At 53.6% G+C, this 19,464-nt stretch overlaps 1 protein-coding gene across 1 annotated transcript in view; it reads left to right on the plus strand.

Annotated features, from left to right (window-relative positions):
* The window catches only part of TTC6 (tetratricopeptide repeat domain 6), a 475,627-nt gene extending 456,370 nt beyond the window's left edge, over positions 1 to 19,257 (plus strand). Inside the window, exon 33 of the mRNA XM_069207716.1 lies at positions 12,474 to 19,257. Coding sequence (XP_069063817.1) covers positions 12,474 to 12,610 — 137 coding nt within the window. The 3' untranslated portion in view covers positions 12,611 to 19,257. The remainder of the gene's footprint in view (positions 1 to 12,473) is intronic.
* Positions 19,258 to 19,464: the final 207 nt, after the last annotated feature.

Raw genomic sequence — 19,464 nt, forward strand, 5'->3', positions numbered from 1 at the left:
CCCCGAGGTGGGGCTCGGCGGGAGTTTGTGCTTGTAGCACTGAGTTCCCCCAGTTGCCGTGTGACGGGTGTGTCTCTCCCACGTGGCTCCAAAGCGGGAACCTGGCAGATGGGCACAAGGTTTGACGACCCGGAGTACGAGTTCCAGTGGCCAGGAGGGCATCTGGGCATCTGGGCATCTGGGCATCTGGGGAGATTTTTCCAATGCGAGCGGCCACGAGCTTCCGTCATCAGATGGCGGCCACTCAAGTACTGATGGTGCCGTTCGCACTGATGTTTCAGCGCAGCCGGTGCTCAGTGCGCGCAGCCGGTGCTCAGTGCGCGCGGCCGGTGCTCAGTGCGCGCGGCCGGTGCTCAGGGCGCGCGGCCGGTGCTCAGGGCGCGCGGCCGGTGCTCAGTGCGCGCAGCCGCAGCCGGTGCTCAGTGCGCGCAGCCGGTGCTCAGTGCGCGCAGCCGGTGCTCAGTGCGCGCAGCCGCAGCCGGTGCTCAGTGCGCGCAGCCGGTGCTCAGTGCGCGCAGCCGGTGCTCAGAGCACGCAGCCGCAGCCGGTGCTCAGTGCGCGCAGCCGGTGCTCAGTGCGCGCAGCCGCAGCCGGTGCTCAGTGCACGCAGCCGGTGCTCAGTGCGCGCAGCCGGTGCTCAGTGCACGCAGCCGCAGCCGGTGCTCAGTGCGCGCGGCCGGTGCTCAGTGCGCGCAGCCGGTGCTCAGTGCGCGCAGCCGGTGCTCAGTGCGCGCAGCCGGTGCTCAGTGCGCGCAGCCGCAGCCGGTGCTCAGTGCGCGCAGCCGCAGCCGGTGCTCAGTGCGCGCAGCCGCAGCCGGTGCTCAGTGCGCGCAGCCGCAGCCGGTGCTCAGTGCGCGCGGCCGGTGCTCAGTGCACGCAGCCGGTGCTCAGTGCACGCAGCCGCAGCCGGTGCTCAGTGCGCGCGGCCGGTGCTCAGTGCGCGCGGCCGGTGCTCAGTGCGCGCGGCCGGTGCTCAGTGCGCGCGGCCGGTGCTCAGTGCGCGCAGCCGCAGCCGGTGCTCAGTGCACGCAGCCGCAGCCGGTGCTCAGTGCGCGCGGCCGGTGCTCAGTGCGCGCGGCCGGTGCTCAGTGCGCGCGGCCGGTGCTCAGTGCGCGCAGCCGGTGCTCAGGGCACGCAGCCGCAGCCGGTGCTCAGGGCGCGCGGCCGGTGCTCAGGGCGCGCGGCCGGTGCTCAGGGCGCGCAGCCGGTGCTCAGTGCACGCAGCCGGTGCTCAGTGCGCGCAGCCGCAGCCGGTGCTCAGTGCACGCAGCCGGTGCTCAGTGCGCGCGGCCGGTGCTCAGTGCACGCAGCCGCAGCCGGTGCTCAGTGCGCGCGGCCGGTGCTCAGTGCACGCAGCCGCAGCCGGTGCTCAGTGCGCGCGCCGGTGCTCAGTGCGCGCAGCCGCAGCCGGTGCTCAGTGCGCGCAGCCGGTGCTCAGTGCGCGCGGCCGGTGCTCAGGGCGCGCGGCCGGTGCTCAGGGCGCGCGGCCGGTGCTCAGTGCGCGCGCCGGTGCTCAGTGCGCGCAGCCGGTGCTCAGTGCGCGCGGCCGGTGCTCAGGGCGCGCGGCCGGTGCTCAGTGCGCGCAGTGCGCGCGCGGTGCTCAGTGCGCGCAGCCGGTGCTCAGGGCGCGCGGCCGGTGCTCAGGGCGCGCGGCCGGTGCTCAGTGCGCGCGGCCGGTGCTCAGTGCACGCAGCCGCAGCCGGTGCTCAGTGCGCGCAGCCGGTGCTCAGGGCGCGCAGCCGGTGCTCAGGGCGCGCAGCCGGTGCTCAGTGCGCGCAGCCGGTGCTCAGTGCGCGCAGCACGGCTACCTCTTCCCGTATTCTCCATAGAGTCCCCTGGAGTCGCCGATGCCTGTGGCTGGTCCACTACCTGATTAAGAAGATCTCTCGCTTAAACTGTGCTTTATGGAAGGTCAGAGCCCTCGTTTTCCAAAGGAGAGCATCTCTGTGATGCAGAATATCCTCAAGACGATGTTCTGCAGGACCTACAAGACTCTAGCAGCCCGGACCCTTCTCCTGATGTACATCTATCATCCCCTACACCGGTTCTGGCTGCTAGGAGAGCATTATCCTTGGCCTCGTGATTCTCTCAGCAGCAGAACTATTCATTTCATTTTACTTACACAAGAGGTTAAAACTACTTTACTGACTTGAGTTTTGGACCAATCTTGAGCTTCACAGAAGCCCTAACTTCAATTTAAGGAGGTTTTAACAGATGTTTTAATGCACACAGGTCACACTCGGCGAGTAGCGGGGAGCGGGAAAGGAGGAAGTCCTGGTTAGACCCAGTCAGGCATATTTCGACCCCGTGATGAGGGTGATATCTTGTTTTTCACTTTGGCAAAAACATACAACCCTGTGGATCTTTCCACACCCACGGGATTTCCACCACGTGGCGTGTATAGATGAGAATTGTCACTCCATCTTCCCTGGAGTGTATCGGTTGGCCAAGGTGAGGGTTGTCACAGCCAGTGGGCGGGATGACGGTGCCCACCCAATCTCGCTGTAGTTTGTCAAACTCCAAATCAGATAGGAGAGTCTCTTGGAGCAGGGCGATGTCCGCTTCTCTGGAGGCCAGCTGAGAGAGCGCTTCTTTTGTCCTAATATAATGTGTGATTCCATGTACGTTGAGTGAACATATAGATCTTTCCTCTTATGGGGAGTCCTCCTTACTCCACCCAGCTCCGGTAGAATGGGAAAAGTCTTTAGGGCTCAGTGGACAGAGGTGCACGGGTCTCGTTTAAGAGAGGTGAAAAGGGAAGTTTAACAACTTCAGTAGAGCGAATAGAGAAGATGATCAGCATGCAGGCCAATCCCGGGTTCTACAATGCAGGAGCCCGACCTACCCACTGCATCCTAGCGGAGCGAATCTAAACAAGTATTCAAACTACTCACGCTTAGAAAGCCCTCCCCGACCAAGAAGCAACATACATGAACCACCGGCTGAACTTCCATCAACCACCCAGAAACCTCTGTTCCGCCTCCCTGCCACTTCCACATACATCGTGTACCCGCCGGAGCCTCTGCCGAGGCCACTCCTTCTACCCCCTCTCCGCCCAGTCATGGAACGCCCTCCATCTCCGAACATCACCCTCGCTGACAGGCTTCAGGAAGAGACCTCACCGGAAGTTTATGATGGAGGTGGTCTGGTTATTGTTACCTCACCTGAAATGTCTGATGGAGGTGGTATGGTTGTTGCTACCGCATGTGAAGCGTGAGGTGGAGGTGGTCTGCTTGTTATCTGACCGTAAGCGTCTGATGGAGGTGGTCTGGTTATTGCTACTTCATGTGAAGCATGAGGTGGAGGTGGTCTGGTTACTGTTACCTGACCTGAAGCGTGTGACAGAGGTGGTCTGGTTATTGTTACCTCACTTGAAGGGTCTGGTGGAGGTGGTCTGGTTATTGCTACCTTACTTGAAGGGTCTGGTGGAGGTGGTCTGGTTATTGCTACTTCATGTGAAGCGTGAGGTGGAGGTGGTCTGTTTGTTACCTGACCTGAAGCGTCTGACGGAGGTGGTCTGGTTATTGTTACCTCACCTGAGGGGTCTGGTGGAGGTGGTCTGGTTATTGTTACCTGACCTGAAGCGTGTGGTGGAGGTGGTCTGGTTATTGTTACCTCACCTGAAGCGTGTGGTGGACGTGGTCTGGTTATTGTTACCTGACCTGAAGCGTGTGGTAGAGGTGGTCTTGTTATTGTTATTGTTACCTCACCTGAAAGGTCTGGTGGAGGTGGTCTGGTTATTGTTACCTGACCTGAAGCGTGTGATGGAGGTGGTATGGTTATTGTTACCTCACATGAAGGGTCTCGTGAAGGTGGTCTGGTTATTGTTACCTGACCTGAAGGGTTTGGTGGAGGTGGTCTGGTTATTGTTACCCCACCTGAAGGGTCTGGTGGAGGTGGTCTGGTTATTGTTACCTCACCTGAAGGGTCTGGTGGAGGTGGTCTGGTTATTGTTACCTCACCTGAAGGGTCTGGTGGAGGTGGTCTGGTTATTGTTACCTCACCTGAAGCATGTGATGAAGGTGGTCTGGTTATTGTTACCTCAGCAGAAGTTTATGATGGAGGTGGTCTGGTGATTGTTGCTCACCTGAAGTGTCTGATGGAGGTGGTGTGCTTGCTGCTACTTCATGTGAAGCGTGTGGTAGAGGTGGTCTGGTTATTGTTACCTGACCTGAAGCGTCTGACGGAGGTGGTCTGGTTATTGTTACCTCACCTGAACGGTCTGGTGGAGGTGGTCTGGTTATTGTTACCTGACCTGAAGCGTCTGACGGAGGTGGTCTGGTTATTGTTACCTCACCTGAAGGGTCTGGTGGAGGTGGTCTGGTTATTGTTACCTCACCTGAAGGGTCTCGTGGAGGTGGTCTGGTTATTGTTACCTGACCTGAAGCGTGTGATGGAGGTGGTCTGGTTATTGTTAACTGACCTGAAGGGTCTGGTGGAGGTGGTCTGGTTATTGTTAGCTCACCTCAAGGGTCTGGTGGAGGTGGTCTGGTTATTGTTACATCACATGGTGGGTCTGGTTATTGTTAACTCACCTGAAGGGTCTGGTGGAGGTGGTCTGGTTATTGTTACCCCACCTGAAGGGTCTGGTGGAGGTGGTCTGGTTATTGTTACCTCACATGAAGGGTCTCGTGGAGGTGGTCTGGTTATTGTTACCTGACCTGAAGGGTCTGGTGGAGGTGGTCTGGTTATTGTTAGCTCACCTGAAGGGTCTGGTGGAGGTGGTCTGGTTATTGTTACATCACATGGTGAGTCTGGTTATTGTTAACTCACCTGAAGGGTCTGGTGGAGGTGGTCTGGTTATTGTTAGCTCACCTGAAGGGTCTGGTGGAGGTGGTCTGGTTATTGTTACATCACATGGTGGGTCTGGTTATTGTTAACTCACCTGAAGGGTCTGGTGGAGGTGGTCTGGTTATTGTTACCCCACCTGAAGGGTCTAGTGGAGGTGGTCTGGTTATTGTTACCTCACCTGAAACGTCTGATAGAGGTGGTATGGTTGTTGCTACCGCATGTGAAGCGTGAGGTGGAGGTGGTCTGCTTGTTATCTGACCTTAAGCGTCTGATGGAGGTGGTCTGGTTATTGCTACTTCATGTGAAGCGTGAGGTGGAGGTAGTCTGCTTGTTACCTGACCTGAAGCATCTGATGGAGATGGTCTGGTTATTGTTACCTCACTTGAAGGGTCTGGTGGAGGTGGTCTGGTTATTGTTACCTGACCTGAATGTCTGGTGGAGGTGGTCTGGTTATTGTTACCTGACCTGAAGCGAGTGATGGAGGCGGTCTGGTTATTGTTACCTGACCTGAAGGGTCTGGTGGAGGTGGTCTGGTTATTGTTACCCCACCTGAAGGGTCCGGTGGAGGTGGTCTTATACTGATGCTGACTTGACTGAGAAGTGTGCTGGGACCCTGCTAACCAGGCCCCAGCACCAGTGTTCTTTCCCTAACCTGTACCTTTGCCTCCACAATTGGCACAACCCTGGCACCCAGGTAAGTCCCTTGTAACTGGTACCCCTGGTACCAAGGGTCCTGATGCCAGGGAAGGTCTCTAAGGGCTGCAGCATGTCTTATGCCACCCTAGGGACCCCTCACTCAGCACAGACACACTGCTTGCCAGCTTGTGTGTGCTGGTGGGGAGAAAATGACTGTCGACATGGCACTCCCCTCAGGGTGCCATGCCAACCTCACACTGCCTGTGGAATAGATACGTCACCCCTCTAGCAGGCCTTACAGCCCTAATGCAGGGTGCACTATACCACAGGTGAGGGCATAGCTGCATGAACACTATGCCCCTACAGTGTCTAAGCAAAACCTTAGACATTGTAAGTGCAGGGTAGCCATAAGAATATATGGTCTGGGAGTCTGTCAAAAACGAACTCCACAGCTCCATAATGGCTACACTGAATACTGGGAAGTTTGGTATCAAACTTCTCAGAATAATAAACCCACACTGATGCCAGTGTTGGATTTATTAAAAAATGCACACAGAGGGTATCTTAGAGATGCCCCCTGTATTTTACCCAATTGTTCAGTGCAGGACTGACTGGTCTGTCCCAGCCTGCTGCTGAGAGACGAGTTTCTGACCCCATGTGATGAGGGCCTTTGTGCTCGCTGAGGACAGAAACAAAAGCCTGCTCTGGGTGGAGGTGCTTCACACCTCCCCCCAGCAGGAACTGTAACACCTAGCAGTGAGCCTCAAAGGCTCAGGCTTCGTGTTACAATGCCCCAGGGCACTTCAGCTAGTGGAGATGCCCGTACCCTGGACACAGCCCCCACTTTTGGCGGCAAGTCCAGGAGAGATAATGAGAAAAACAAGGAGGAGTCACTGGCCAGTCAGGACAGCCCCTAAGGTGTCCTGAGCTGAGGTGACTCTGACTTTTAGAAATCCTCCATCTTGCAGATGGAGGATTCCCCCAAAAGGATTAGGGATGTGCCCCCTCCCCTCAGGGAGGAGGCACAAAGAGGGAGTAGCCACCCTCAAGGACATTAGCCATTGGCTACCGCCCTCCCAGACCTAAACACACCCCTAAATTCAGTATTTAGGGGCTCCCCAGAACCAAGGAACTCAGATTCCTGCAACCTAAGAAGAAGAGGACTGCTGAACTGAAAACCTGCAGAGAAGACGGAGACACAAACTGCTTTGGCCCCAGCTCTACCGGCCTGTCTCCCCACTTCTAAAGACACTGCTCCAGCGACACGTTCCCAGGGTCCAGCAACCTCTGAAGCCTCAGAGGACTACCCTGCATCTAGAAGATCCAAGAACTCCCGAGGACAGCGGCTCTGTTCCCCAAAGACTGCAACTTTGCAACAAAGAAGCAACTTTGAAACAACAAACGTTTCCCGCCGGAAGCGTGAGACTTTGCACTCTACACCCGACGCCCCCGGCTCGACTTGTGGAGAACAAACACCACAGGGAGGACTCCCCGGCGACTACGAGACCGTGACTAGCCAGAGTTGACCCCCCTGAGCCCCCACAGCGACGCCTGCAGAGGGAATCCCGAGGCTCCCCCTGACTGCGACTGCCTGCTTCAAAGACCCAACGCCTGGTAAAGACACTGCACCCGCAGCCCCCAGGACCTGAAGGATCCAACCTCCAGTGCAGGAGCAACCCCCAGGTGGCCCTCTCCCTTGCCCAGGTGGTGGCTACCCCGAGGAGCCCCCCCCTTGCCTGCCTGCATCGCTGAAGAGACCCCTTGGTCTCCCATTGATTTCTATTGCTAACCCGACGCTTGTTTGCACACTGCACCCGGCCGCCCACGTGCTGCTGAGGTTGTACTTTCTGTGCTGACTTGTGTCCCCCCCGGTGCCCTTCTAAACCCCCCTGGTCTGCCCTCTGAAGACGCTGGTACTTACCTGCTGGCAGACTAGAACCGGGGCACCCTCTTCTCTATTGAAGCCTATGCGTTTTGGGCAGCACTTTGACCTCTGCACCTGACCGGCCCTGAGCTGCTGGTGTGGTAACTTTGGGGTTGCTCTGAACCCCCAACGGTGGGCTACCTTGGACCCAAACTTGAACCCTGTAGGTGGTTTACTTACCTGCAAGAACTAACTAACTCTTACTCCCCCTAGGAACTGTGAAAATTGCACTGTCTAGTTTTAAAATAGCTATATGTGATTTATATGAAAACTGTGTATGCTATTTTGATTATTCAAAGTTCCTAAAGTACCTACCTGCAATACCTTTCATTTAAAGTATTACATGTAACATTTGAACCTGTGGTTCTTAAAATAAACTAAGAAAATATATTTTTCTATACAAAAACCTATTGGCCTGGAATTGTCTTTGAGTGTGTGTTCCTCATTTATTGCTTGTGTATGTACAACAAATACTTAACACTACTCCTTTGATAAGCCTACTGCTCGACCACACTACCACAAACTAGAGCATTAGTATTATCTCTTTTTGCCACTATCTTACCTCTAAGGGGAACCCTTGGACTCTGTGCATACTATTCCTTACTTTGAAATAGTGCATACAGAGCCAACTTCCTACATCTGGTTATTGTTATCTTACCTGAAGGGTCTAGTGGAGGTGGTCTGGTTATTGTTACCTCACCTGAAACGTCTGATAGAGGTGGTATGGTTGTTGCTACCGCATGTGAAGCGTGAGATGGAGGTGGTCTGCTTGTTATCTGACCTGAAGCATCTGATGGAGGTGGTCTGGTTATTGCTACTTCATGTGAAACGTGAGGTGGAGGTGGTCTGCTTGTTACCTGACCTGAAGCGTCTGATGGAGGTGGTCTGGTTATTGTTACCTCACCTGAACGTCTGGTGGAGGTGGTCTGGTTATTGTTACCTGACCTGAAGCGTGTGGTGGAGGTGGTCTGGTTATTGTTACCTGACCTGAAGCGTGTGATGGAGGTGGTCTGGTTATTGTTACCTGACCTGAAGGGTCTGGTGGAGGTGGTCTAGTTATTGTTACCCCACCTGAAGGGTCTGGTGGAGGTGGTCTGCTTATTGTTACCTGACCTGAAGCGTGTGGTGGACGTGGTCTGTTTATTGTTACCTGACCTAAAGGGTCTGGTGGAGGTGGTCTCGTTATTGTTACCTCACCTGAAAGGTCTGGTGGAGGTGTTCTGGTTATTGTTACCTGACCTGAAGCGTGTGCTGGAGGTGGTCTGGTTATTGTTACCTGACCTGAAGGGTCTGGTGGAGGTGGTCTGGTTATTGTTACCTCACCTGAAGGGTCTAGTGGAGGTGGTTTGGTTATTGTTACCTCATCGGAAGTTTATGATGGGGTGGTCTGGTTATTGTTATCTCACCTGAAATGTCTGATGGAGGTGGTATGGTTGTTGCTTCCTCATGTGAAGCATGAGGTGGAGGTGGTCTGTTTGTTACCTGACCTGAAGGGTCTGGTGGAGGTGGTCTGGTTATTGTTACCTGACCTGAAGCGTGTGGTGGACGTGGTCTGGTTATTTTTACCCCACCTGAAGGGTCTGGTGGAGGTGGTCTGGTTATTGTTACCTGACCTGAAGCGTGTGATGGACGTGGCCTGGTTATTGTTACCTGACCTGAAGGGTCTGGTGGAGGTGGTCTGGCTATTGTTACCCCACCTGAAGGGTCTGGTGGAGGTGGTCTGGTTATTGTTACCTCACCTGAATGTCTGGTGGAGGTGGTCTGGTTATTGTTACATCACATGGTGGGTCTGTTTATTGCTACCTCACCTGAAGGGTCTGGTGGAGGTGGTCTGGTTATTGCGACTTCACCATATAATACACTTACCAACCCCTTAGTCATCCTTAGCCAAACCTTCAGCTCAGCCGTGGGTAGCCGTGGCTCTGAGCAGCGAGGCTTACACAAAAAAACAAGTGTAAAGAATATAAACAGCACCTAAACAATTGGAGGAGAAATGGATAAGACACCAAAGAGATCTGACACCACTTTATAAAAATAGACTGTCTTTTATGTATTTTTAGACACAACAAAAAAGATTTAAAAAGATCCAGAGAAATAGTATTGTAAATCTGGTTATTTGACTCAACTGTGAATAAACATTGGCAAATTCAACACATTTGACACTTAAAATCTTTTCACCAAAAAGTCTGGGCTAGTTGGAATGTGGTCATTTAAAGTCACTTTAGAAGACCAGCTCGAGTAGGGAGCCAGTTGGGGACCAGCCATGTCCTCAGAAACAGTTGCCTTATCCGGAGAAGCGGTCTTCAGTCAGTTCCAAGCACTTTTATCTTTTGCAGGACCTTCCTATGGAAGTGGTCCTGATGCAAGGGATGAAAGATGCTGGAGATAAAGTAAATAGTGAGTAACAGACATTTATTAAAGTGCAACATTCACCTGACAGGTACCTTGGTGCTATAAAACCCATGCCGGTTGCATACAGTACAGTAGCCTCCGCTTCTCTATGCCTGCACATGGGATGCAGATGCTCAAAGGATGCTATGGATGCAATGCAGTCGATGGGGGTCTTGCTGCGAGAACTCCCTGGTGCACAAATGGGTGAGGCGGTCGTGATCATACAGTTGACGTCCCTTGAAGTGCTCTTGATGCTGGCAGAAAGCCAATTGTCCCTACACTACCGGTCTCCCTTTATCGTCGTCACAGGTCAAATCTTCCTGAGTCGATAACCCATCCTCTGTGAGTCCCAGCTGCACTTTGATGACTCTCCAGGGCTCAGCAGACTCAGGTGCAACTTTGTGTCCTGATCCCTTGACCTGGGCGGTGGCAGTTGGTAGTGGGTAGAAGACTTTGGGCTGCCAACGTGCCCCAGAAAGTGTCTCAGCGGTTGTGTCCCTGTGCTGTGAACAGGAGGCCAGTTCACTGACCCTTGAGAGTCTCGCCTGTGGCTGGGCGTTGGAGAGGGCCTCTCCTCGAGCAGGACACAGCAGGTACAGTCTCTCTCTCTACTAGCCACCAGGTTCAGCTGGTGCAGCCTCTCTTTCCTGGTTCACCAGTGTAGCAGCGCAGTCCTTATTTGGTTCTGTTTCCAGTCCAGTTGAGATCTGAGTTTGTGGTGCCCTACTTAAGCTCAGAAAATACCCCCAGGGCAGGATTTGGTTGTTAGTCAATGGGCTACCAGGTTCACTCCCACCTCATGACCACTTGTTGCAAAGTGTGGGATCTGGGCATCCCAGGATGCACCATTCTGCCCACTTCCAGCATGGCAGGAGCCCTCTCCCGGTGTGTGCTGCTCCTTAGCCCAACCCAGAGGTGTGGCTAACAAGTGCCCTATGTACCCCTGAAAAAATGGTTTGGCAGCTAGTTTTCCCACTCCTTTCCCAAGTGCCAGCCTGTCCTCCTGAACAGTGGAGCAGCCCCTCTCCCAAGTGTTACCCATTTGCCCTTCAAAGGCGGCTTGCCATTTGAAGCTCACCTTTTGTGCCAACACCTGTGTAGCTTCCTGCAGGGGGAGGGGACACCTCATTCCAGAGCAGGCCTCTATTGTATCCTTTCCTGGGAGTCTGTAGCACGTCTCCCCAGAAGGGCAGAAAGTTGTCCCAACTACAAGACCCATTGGGCAGCCACTATGGGCACAGGGGACTGAAGGCAACAAAGTGCCAACTTTGCAAACGTTTGGCACTGCAACTTGTTACATTAATTTCGACCTGACAATCAAGTCCGGTTTAATGTAAGGAGTTGTTTGATACCTTGGATGACTGGCTTTGGTCGCACCATTCCAGAGTTAGCACAGCTGAAGGTCACCGTGTAGCTCTGCACTCGCCAGTTGAGTGACCAAGATTATCCACAGTAAAAACAGCTTTGTGTTTTCACTGTCAAAACATGTAAAGTTGCATGTTCTGCCTGTGAGAGAATGGCTCCTTGTTGCAGTACCCCCTCCCCCCACTCACACTTTTTGCCTGGTTTCTGGATGCAACTTGGACTGGAGTGCACTGGGATCCTGCTAACCAGGGTCCCAGTGCCAGTGTTCGTTCCCTAAAACATTGTAGAGGTAACTGGATACACCTTTAGCTACCACTATAAGTCCCTAGTAAAAGGTACCTAGGTGCCCGGGGCATGGGGTACTAGAGGGTAGGCCCCTGAGGGCAGCAGCACTGACTGTACCACCCTCAAGGGCCATGCATCCAGATGCACCCAGCACAGCCATAGCAGACCGAGTGTTCTGGTGCAAACCTAAAATACAAATTCAACATGGCACACTCTCTGTGTGCCCTGTCCAACCTACACCGCATTTACTATGGGTAAGACACCCCCCTGGCAGGCCTTACAGCCCTAAGGCAGGGTGCTCCATTTTCTATGTGAGGGCATAGCTGCATGAGCAATATATCCACACTGTGACCCTGCCAAACCTGGGACATAGTAGACATGTTGCGCTCTGCCTTAGGAGTCAGTAAGCTTGCCGTAGATGTGACTTTTACATACCCCAGGGAGAAGTCTGGCTTTGCCATTGCTTTAAATCGCAAAGTCGGGCCAGCAGTTAAACTGCATGTCCAGCCTGCAAATGGCAGGCTGCGAGTCTCGCTTTACACATTTCCCATCCAGGGTGGCACAACCAGTGCTGCAATCCCTGAGGAGACCCTCTAAATGATTTGCCCTGGGTACCATTTACTATGGAGTTACGGGTAGGCTGGCTCAGCTAATTGGGTAAAAGCCAATTTGACATATCAGTTTAAGGGTCAGGGCACTGGCATCGAGGTCTGGTTAGCATTGGCATCAAGGTCTGGTTAGCATTGGCATCGAGGTCTGGTTAGCATTGGCATTGGGGTCTGGTCAGAGTCGAAAAACCAGCAACATCAGTACAAAAACTTAGGGGTGACCATACAAAAAGAGACATTTCCTTAGTTACGAGTGGAGTGATGGAGGTGTGATGTTGCTTCCCCGACTGCTCTGTGTGTTAATGACAATGATGGGCTTGTTGTCTCTTTGGCTGCTACCCTATTCGGCTTGCCTTTGAGAGGGGGCAGTCACTGTTCTGTTTCCTTGTGGAGTACACATGTTTGTGCTGTGACTGGTGGCCTCTCCAGCATTCACTCTTCATTAACGCTTGTCTTGTGTCTTCTCTCTTCAGCTCTGTCCCTTCAGGTTGACGACGCCTTCATGTACAAGCTGAGAGCTGACATTCGCCTCAGACTTGGGCTCCGGGATGAAGCTCTTCTAGATTATAAGCGAGCTGTGACGCTACAGGAATCTTGTAACAGGAAGTGAAGTGGCACTCTGTCAATTTACTGCTCTAGAGTGGCCGCCTCGGCTCACTCCATGCACCAGAGGGATCACCACAGTTCATCCCTACTCCGGTGGGGTCTCCTCGGCTCACTCCTCACCAGAAAGACCACCACAGCTCAGTGTGCCAGAGTGGCCACCTTGGCCCATTCCACACACAGGACGGACACCTCAACACGCTCCAGAAGGGTCACCACAGCTCATGGGTACTTCAGAGGGGCCACCTTAGCTCACTCCATGCTCCAGAGAAGCCTCCTAAGCTCACTTCTCTCCAGAAGGACAACCACAGCTCCTCTGTACTCCAGAGGTGTCACCTCGGCTCACTCCATGCACCAGAATGCCCACCTTGGCTCATTCCGCACACAAGAAGAGGACCTCCGCTCACTCCACTCTCCAGGAGGGTCACAACATCTCATGCATACTCCAGAGGGACCACCTTAGCTCCATCTGTGCTCCAGAGGAGCCTCCTTAGCTCACGCCTCTCCAGAAGGACCACCACAGCTCATCCGTACTCCAGAGGGGTCCCCTTGGCTTACTCTGTGTCAGAGTAGCCACCGTGGCTCATTGCGCACAGAAGAGCTCAGCTCACTTCATTCTCCAGAAGTATCTCATGCATACGCCAGAGGGGCCACCTTAGCTCACTCCTTTCCAGAAGGATCACCACAGTTCATTTGTACTCAAGAGGGTCCCAGCTCAGCTCACTGAACAGGGGCCACATCAGCTTACTCCAGAAGCACTTCTTCAGCTCACTCCTCACTCCAGCAGGGGTACCCAAGCTCAGTCTGCTCTCTAGAAAGGCCACCATAGCTCATCTGTACTCCAGGGGCCCTACCTCGGCTTGGTGCAGAAGCTCTACGTCCACCTACTCCATACTCCAGAAGCACCTCTTCAGGCCACCTCTCACCAGTAAGGGCACTCGAGCTCACTTAGTACTCCAGAGGGCATTGCCATTCACTCCTTACTGTAATGGTATTATGTCTGCCCTCTCTGTAGTCCAGGAGAACTCTGTCAGCTCCTAATAGCTAAGGATATGTGTCAGTTCGCTCCTGCTCCATGGTATGTGTTCTATGGTAAGCCACTCCAGAAACCCTACATCAGCTCACACCTTGGCCAGAGGGCTCAGACTGACTCACTTCGCACTCCAGATGTGTCAGTGTTATTGCAAATATATGTTGTTTGTCTTCCACAAAAAGCACACAATGCTGGATATTAGCAGTGCCCACGAACAAGCACAGCCTGCCCATAGACGAGTACCCCATGCCTTTATTCTGGAGGGCCCCCTCTAGTCATGCCACCCTCTGTCTTCTCTAGCTGTCCTCCTGCCTTGTATATTCGCTGTGCATTGTCTTGAACTTTAAGGTTTCTGTCAACTCTCTATCTGTGTTCTCTCTACCATCTTCCGCGGTATGTTCTCCATGCCTCATCACAAACTTTGTTCTCGATCCCACACTCAGTCCCACAATCTGGTCTCTCTCTGCCGTCTTCCTTTGTATGTTCTCGATGCCTCATCACACAATTTGTCCTTGGTCCCACACTGTTCTCTCTCTGCATGTTCTCGATACCTTGTCACACACTTTGTTATCGATCTCACACTTAATCCCACACTCTCGTCTTTCTCTGCCGTCTTTCTTTGTATGTTCTTTATGCCTCATCACACACTTTGTTCTCGATCCCAAACTGTTCTCTCTCTGCATGTTCTCGATGCCTCATCACACACTTTGTTCTCGATCCAACACTTAATTCCACACTCTGTTCTCTCTCTGCAGTCATCCTATGTTCTTTATGCCTCATCACACACTTTGTTCTCGATCCTAAACTGTTCTCTCTCTGCATGTTCTCGATGCCTCATCACACACTTTGTTCTCGATCCTAAACTGTTCTCTCTCTGCATGTTCTCGATGCCTCATCACACACTTTATTCTCGATCCAACACTTAATTCCACACTCTGTTCTCTCTCTGCAGTCATCCTATGTTCTTTATGCCTCATCACACACTTTGTTCTCGATCCCCCACTTAATCCTACACTGTTCTCTCTGCATGTTCTTGATGCCTCATCATGTACTTTGTTCTCAATCCAACACTTAATCCCACTTTGTTCTCTCTTTACCGTCTTCCTCTGCATATTTCCAAGGCCCCTCCATGCACTTTGTTCTTCATCAGCTCTCCAACAATCTTTTTTCTGTCTGACATATTTAGTAAGCTCTATTTTCTCTCTCATGCACTTTATCTGCTCCCTCTTCTCTCAGATCTGTTCTCTATCTGACGCCTTCCTCTGTGTCCTCTCTGCACCTGGTTCTTGGTCAGCTCTCACGCACTCTGTCCTGTACCTCACGCCTTCTCTCTGTGCTCTCTCTGCACCTGGTTCTTGGTCAGCTCTCACGCACTCTGTCCTGTACCTCACGCCTTCTCTCTGTGCTCTCTCTGCACCTGGTTCTTGGTCAGCTCTCACGCACTCTGTCCTGTACCTCACGCCTTCTCTCTGTGCTCTCTCTGCACCTGGTTCTTGGTCAGCTCTCACGCACTCTGTTCTCTACCTCACGCCTTCCTCTGTGTCCTCTCTGCACTTGGTTCTTGGTCAGCTCTCACGCACTCTGTCCTGTACCTCACGCCTTCCTCTGTGTCCTCTCTGCACTTGGTTCTTGGTCAGCTCTCACGCACTCTGTCCTGTACCTCACGCCTTCTCTCTGTGCTCTCTCTGTAGTTTGTTCTTGGTCAGCTCTCACGCACTCTGTTCTCTATCTCACGCCTTCCTCTGTGTGCTCTCTCTGCACCTGGTTCTTGGTCAGCTCTCACGCACTCTGTCCTGTACCTCACGCCTTCCTCTGTGTCCTCTCTGCACCTGGTTCTTGGTCAGCTCTCACGCACTCTGTCCTGTACCTCACGCCTTCCTCTCTCTGCTCTCTCTGCACCTGGTTCTTGGTCAGCTCTCACGCACTCTGTCCTGTACCTCACGCCTTCCTCTGTGTGCTCTCTCTGCACCTGGTTCTTGGTCAGCTCTCACGCACTCTGTCCTGTACCTCACGCCTTCCCTTCCTCTCTCTGCTCTCTCTGCACCTGGTTCTTGGTCAGCTCTCACGCACTCTGTCCTGTACCTCACGCCTTCTCTCTGTGCTCTCTCTGTAGTTTGTTCTTGGTCAGCTCTCACGCACTCTGTTCTCTATCTCACGCCTTCCTCTGTGTGCTCTCTCTGCACCTGGTTCTTGGTCAGCTCTCACGCACTCTGTCCTGTACCTCACGCCTTCCTCTGTGTGCTCTCTCTGCACCTGGTTCTTGGTCAGCTCTCACGCACTCTGTCCTGTACCTCACGCCTTCTCTCTGTGCTCTCTCTGTAGTTTGTTCTTGGTCAGCTCTCACGCACTCTGTCCTGTACCTCACGCCTTCCTCTCTGTGCTCTCTCTGCACCTGGTTCTTGGTCAGCTCTCACGCACTCTGTCCTGTACCTCACGCCTTCCCTTCCTCTCTGTGCTCCCTCTGTAGTTTGTTCTTGGTCAGCTCTCACACACTCTGTTCTCTATCTCACGCCTTCCTCTGTGTGCTCTCTCTGCACCTGGTTCTTGGTCAGCTCTCACGCACTCTGTCCTGTACCTCACGCCTTCCTCTGTGTCCTCTCTGCACTTGGTTCTTGGTCAGCTCTCACGCACTCTGTCCTGTACCTCACGCCTTCCCTTCCTCTCTGTGCTCTCTCTGCACCTGGTTCTGTGCTCTCTCTGCAGTTTGTTCTTGGTCAGCTCTCACGCACTCTCTTCTCTACGTCACGCCTTCCTCTGTGTGCTCTCTCTCCAGTTTGTTCTTAATCAGCTCTCACGCACTCTGTTCTCTATCTCATGCCTTCCTCTCTGTGCTCTCTCTGCAGTTTGTTCTTGGTCAGCTCTCACGCACTCTGCTGCCAATTTGCTCTCCACAGTTCAAGCCCTCATTTACCTCCTGTGTTCTCTGCCCTCCTTCTCATGGCCTCTGTGCTCTCCTTGTCTGCCCTCTCAGCTTCTCTGCATTGTTCCCTGTTGGAAGCTGTTGTGCTCTAAATCTTCACGTTTTGGGTTTGTGGCTCATTTGCCTCTTGGTCTCTTTATATTCTGTACATTACCCCTGTCGTCTCGGCCTGCTCTCTTGTGTGGTCTGTGTGCTGCCCTCTGCCCTCTGTCCTCTCCTGCCCTGGGGCTCTCCTGATTGAAAATCACATCTCAGACGCTGTGGTAATCCCTGCCCACTCGTGATCTCTCTCTTCTGCGCTCAGTGTTTCCATCAGTCTGTCCCTGGTTCTCCCCTACACCCCTCTTTCATTTGTCCCTCTCTGGGTGGAGGGAGAGCCCAGAGAGGAGATGTGAACTCTCGGCTGTTCCCGTGGGACACCGGGGGTCCCGTGGGAGGAGTCGGAGGGCCCCGTGGGACACCGGGGGTCCTGTGGGAGGAGTCGGAGGGTCCCTTGGGAGCTGGTGGTTTCCACTGCCCTTCCCTGTCCCACATCCTAGCTGGTAGTTGAGCATGTCCACTCCGTTGCCTTTGGACACTTCTTGTGGGTTGTTCGTGAAAGGAGCCCCCCCATCCTGCTCGCCCCCTGTGATGAAGACTTTGCGTGGACTCTGCTATGACCCAGAGGGTCTCAGAGCTGACTGGTGGGATACACAATACTGTCTGCAAGTTTAGTGTAAAGACGGGCAGAAGCTTCCAGTCTCCTCACAACGAGGAACTCTCTGTTCCAGAGTTGGAGTGTCCGCAGCCAACGCCCCTTGCCAGGTTTAGAACCAAAAGCCTGGAGATGTGGCTTCCGACTGCCGGGGGGGCTGCCTGGACTTTGAGGGCGAGACCAGACCGGCTGCTCAGGAGGGATATCAGTGTTGTCCACGTGCGAGGGAGATGTCTGAAGTGGGTCATGAAACAGCAGACAGGACACGCCCACGACACCTGCTGTGCACTGGGGAGGAGTTTGCACCCCTTTGTGCTGGTCCAGCATGACCTGGCCGCACACCCTCCGTGGACAGGGAGGAGACTGGAACTGAAGTCTGCACACTTCTGCTACAATGTCCATGCACCATGGGGCACTTCATGGAGGTGGATTGAAGTCTGAGATCTTCATAAAAGAGGCCAAAGTGCCAAGGTGAGCTCAGCACGGGAGAGGCCAACATCAGGACCTAATGCTCACCGCTGTTTGGGTGATGGGTTTTGTCTCTGTGTCCGTGGGAGATTCTTTCCCCACAAGATCCACTGAGCATGGGAACTCCACCACACCCTGTGCCCCCAATGCTGCCTTCACTCCCCTGAACTCTCCGCAGATACCACCAGGTAGGCAAGCTGGAGCAAGGTGGCTGCTCGCTAGATGCTGGGACAACTGCACGACAGCGTGTGGCCAGTGCCAAGCACGAACTGATAACGAGAAAATATTGGGCCCCTCTGGAGAGCCTGGGGAAGGGAGGAATGAGCCACAACACCAGAAGCTGGAAGCAGCCTGGACACCAAACCCCAGCATTAGCTAGTTGCTTAATGAGGGTTCCCATCTCACCCTACCAGAAGTGGCACCGTGGATGGGAAGAGACCTTCTCACCCTACCAGAAGTGGCACCTTGGATGGGAAGAGACCTTCTCACCCTACCAGAAGTGGCACCTTGGATGGGAAGAGACCTTCTCACCCTACCAGAAGTGGCACCGTGGATAGGAAGAGACCATCTCACCCTACCAGAAGTGACACCGTGGATGGGAAGAGACCCTCTCACCCTACCAGAAGTGGCACCTTGCAAGGGAAGAGACCATCTCACCCTACCAGAAGTGGCACCTTGGATGGGAAGAGACCATCTCACCCTACCAGAAGTGACACCGTGGATAGGAAGAGACCATCTCACCCTACCAGAAGTGACACCGTGGATGGGAAGAGACCTTCTCACCCTACCAGAAGTGGCACCTTGGAAGGGAAGAGACCATCTCACCCTACCAGAAGTGACACAGTGGATGGGAAGAGACCATCTCACCCTACCAGAAGTGACACCGTGGATGGGAAGAGACCCACTCACCCTACCAGAAGTGACACCGTGGATGGGAAGAGACCCTCTCACCCTACCAGAAGTGGCACCTTGCAAGGGAAGAGACCATCTCACCCTACCAGAAGTGACACCTTGGATGGGAAGAGACCTTCTCACCCTACCAGAAGTGGCACCTTGGATGGGAAGAGACCTTCTCACCCTACCAGAAGTGGCACCTTGGATGGGAAGAGACCTTCTCACCCTACCAGAAGTGGCACCTTGGATGGGAAGAGACCTTCTCACCCTACCAGAAGTGGCACCTTGGATGGGAAGAGACCTTCTCACCCTACCAGAAGTGGCACCGTGGATGGGAAGAGACCATCTCACCCTACCAGAAGTGACACAGTGGGTGGGAACAGCCCGGACACCAAACCCCAGCATTAGCTGGTCGCTTCATGAGGGTTCCCATCTCACCCTACCAGAAGTAGCACCGTGGATGGGAAGGGACCCCAAAGATGTGCAGATGAGAGGGGTGTGAAATGTCCCATGGGAGCAGCTCACGCTACATCCCACAGTAATGCTAAAAGGTATCATCATTCCTTCTTCCGTTGTTTACAAATCCATGTATGTTCAGAGCTGTCTTGTCTGTGAATTAAGTAAAGTATTTTTATCATCACAATATTAAGCACTGGCTGGACATTCTATGATTGACTTATGGAGGTTGGTTTATGAGTTCTCGATTTCTAACCCCACCTTGGTCTGCTCGACTTGGCTGCCCTGAGGGTCAGGATCTAGGGAGCTGTGTGTGGTGCCCAGGTTTGGGGTTAAGCTGTTGGAAGCTAGTGGCAAAGAGCTCTGATTGCCACAGACTGGCCCAGTAACCCCTGC

The sequence above is a fragment of the Pleurodeles waltl genome, chromosome 9 (genome assembly GCF_031143425.1).
Source record: "Pleurodeles waltl isolate 20211129_DDA chromosome 9, aPleWal1.hap1.20221129, whole genome shotgun sequence".
NCBI classification, from domain to species: domain Eukaryota; kingdom Metazoa; phylum Chordata; class Amphibia; order Caudata; family Salamandridae; genus Pleurodeles; species Pleurodeles waltl.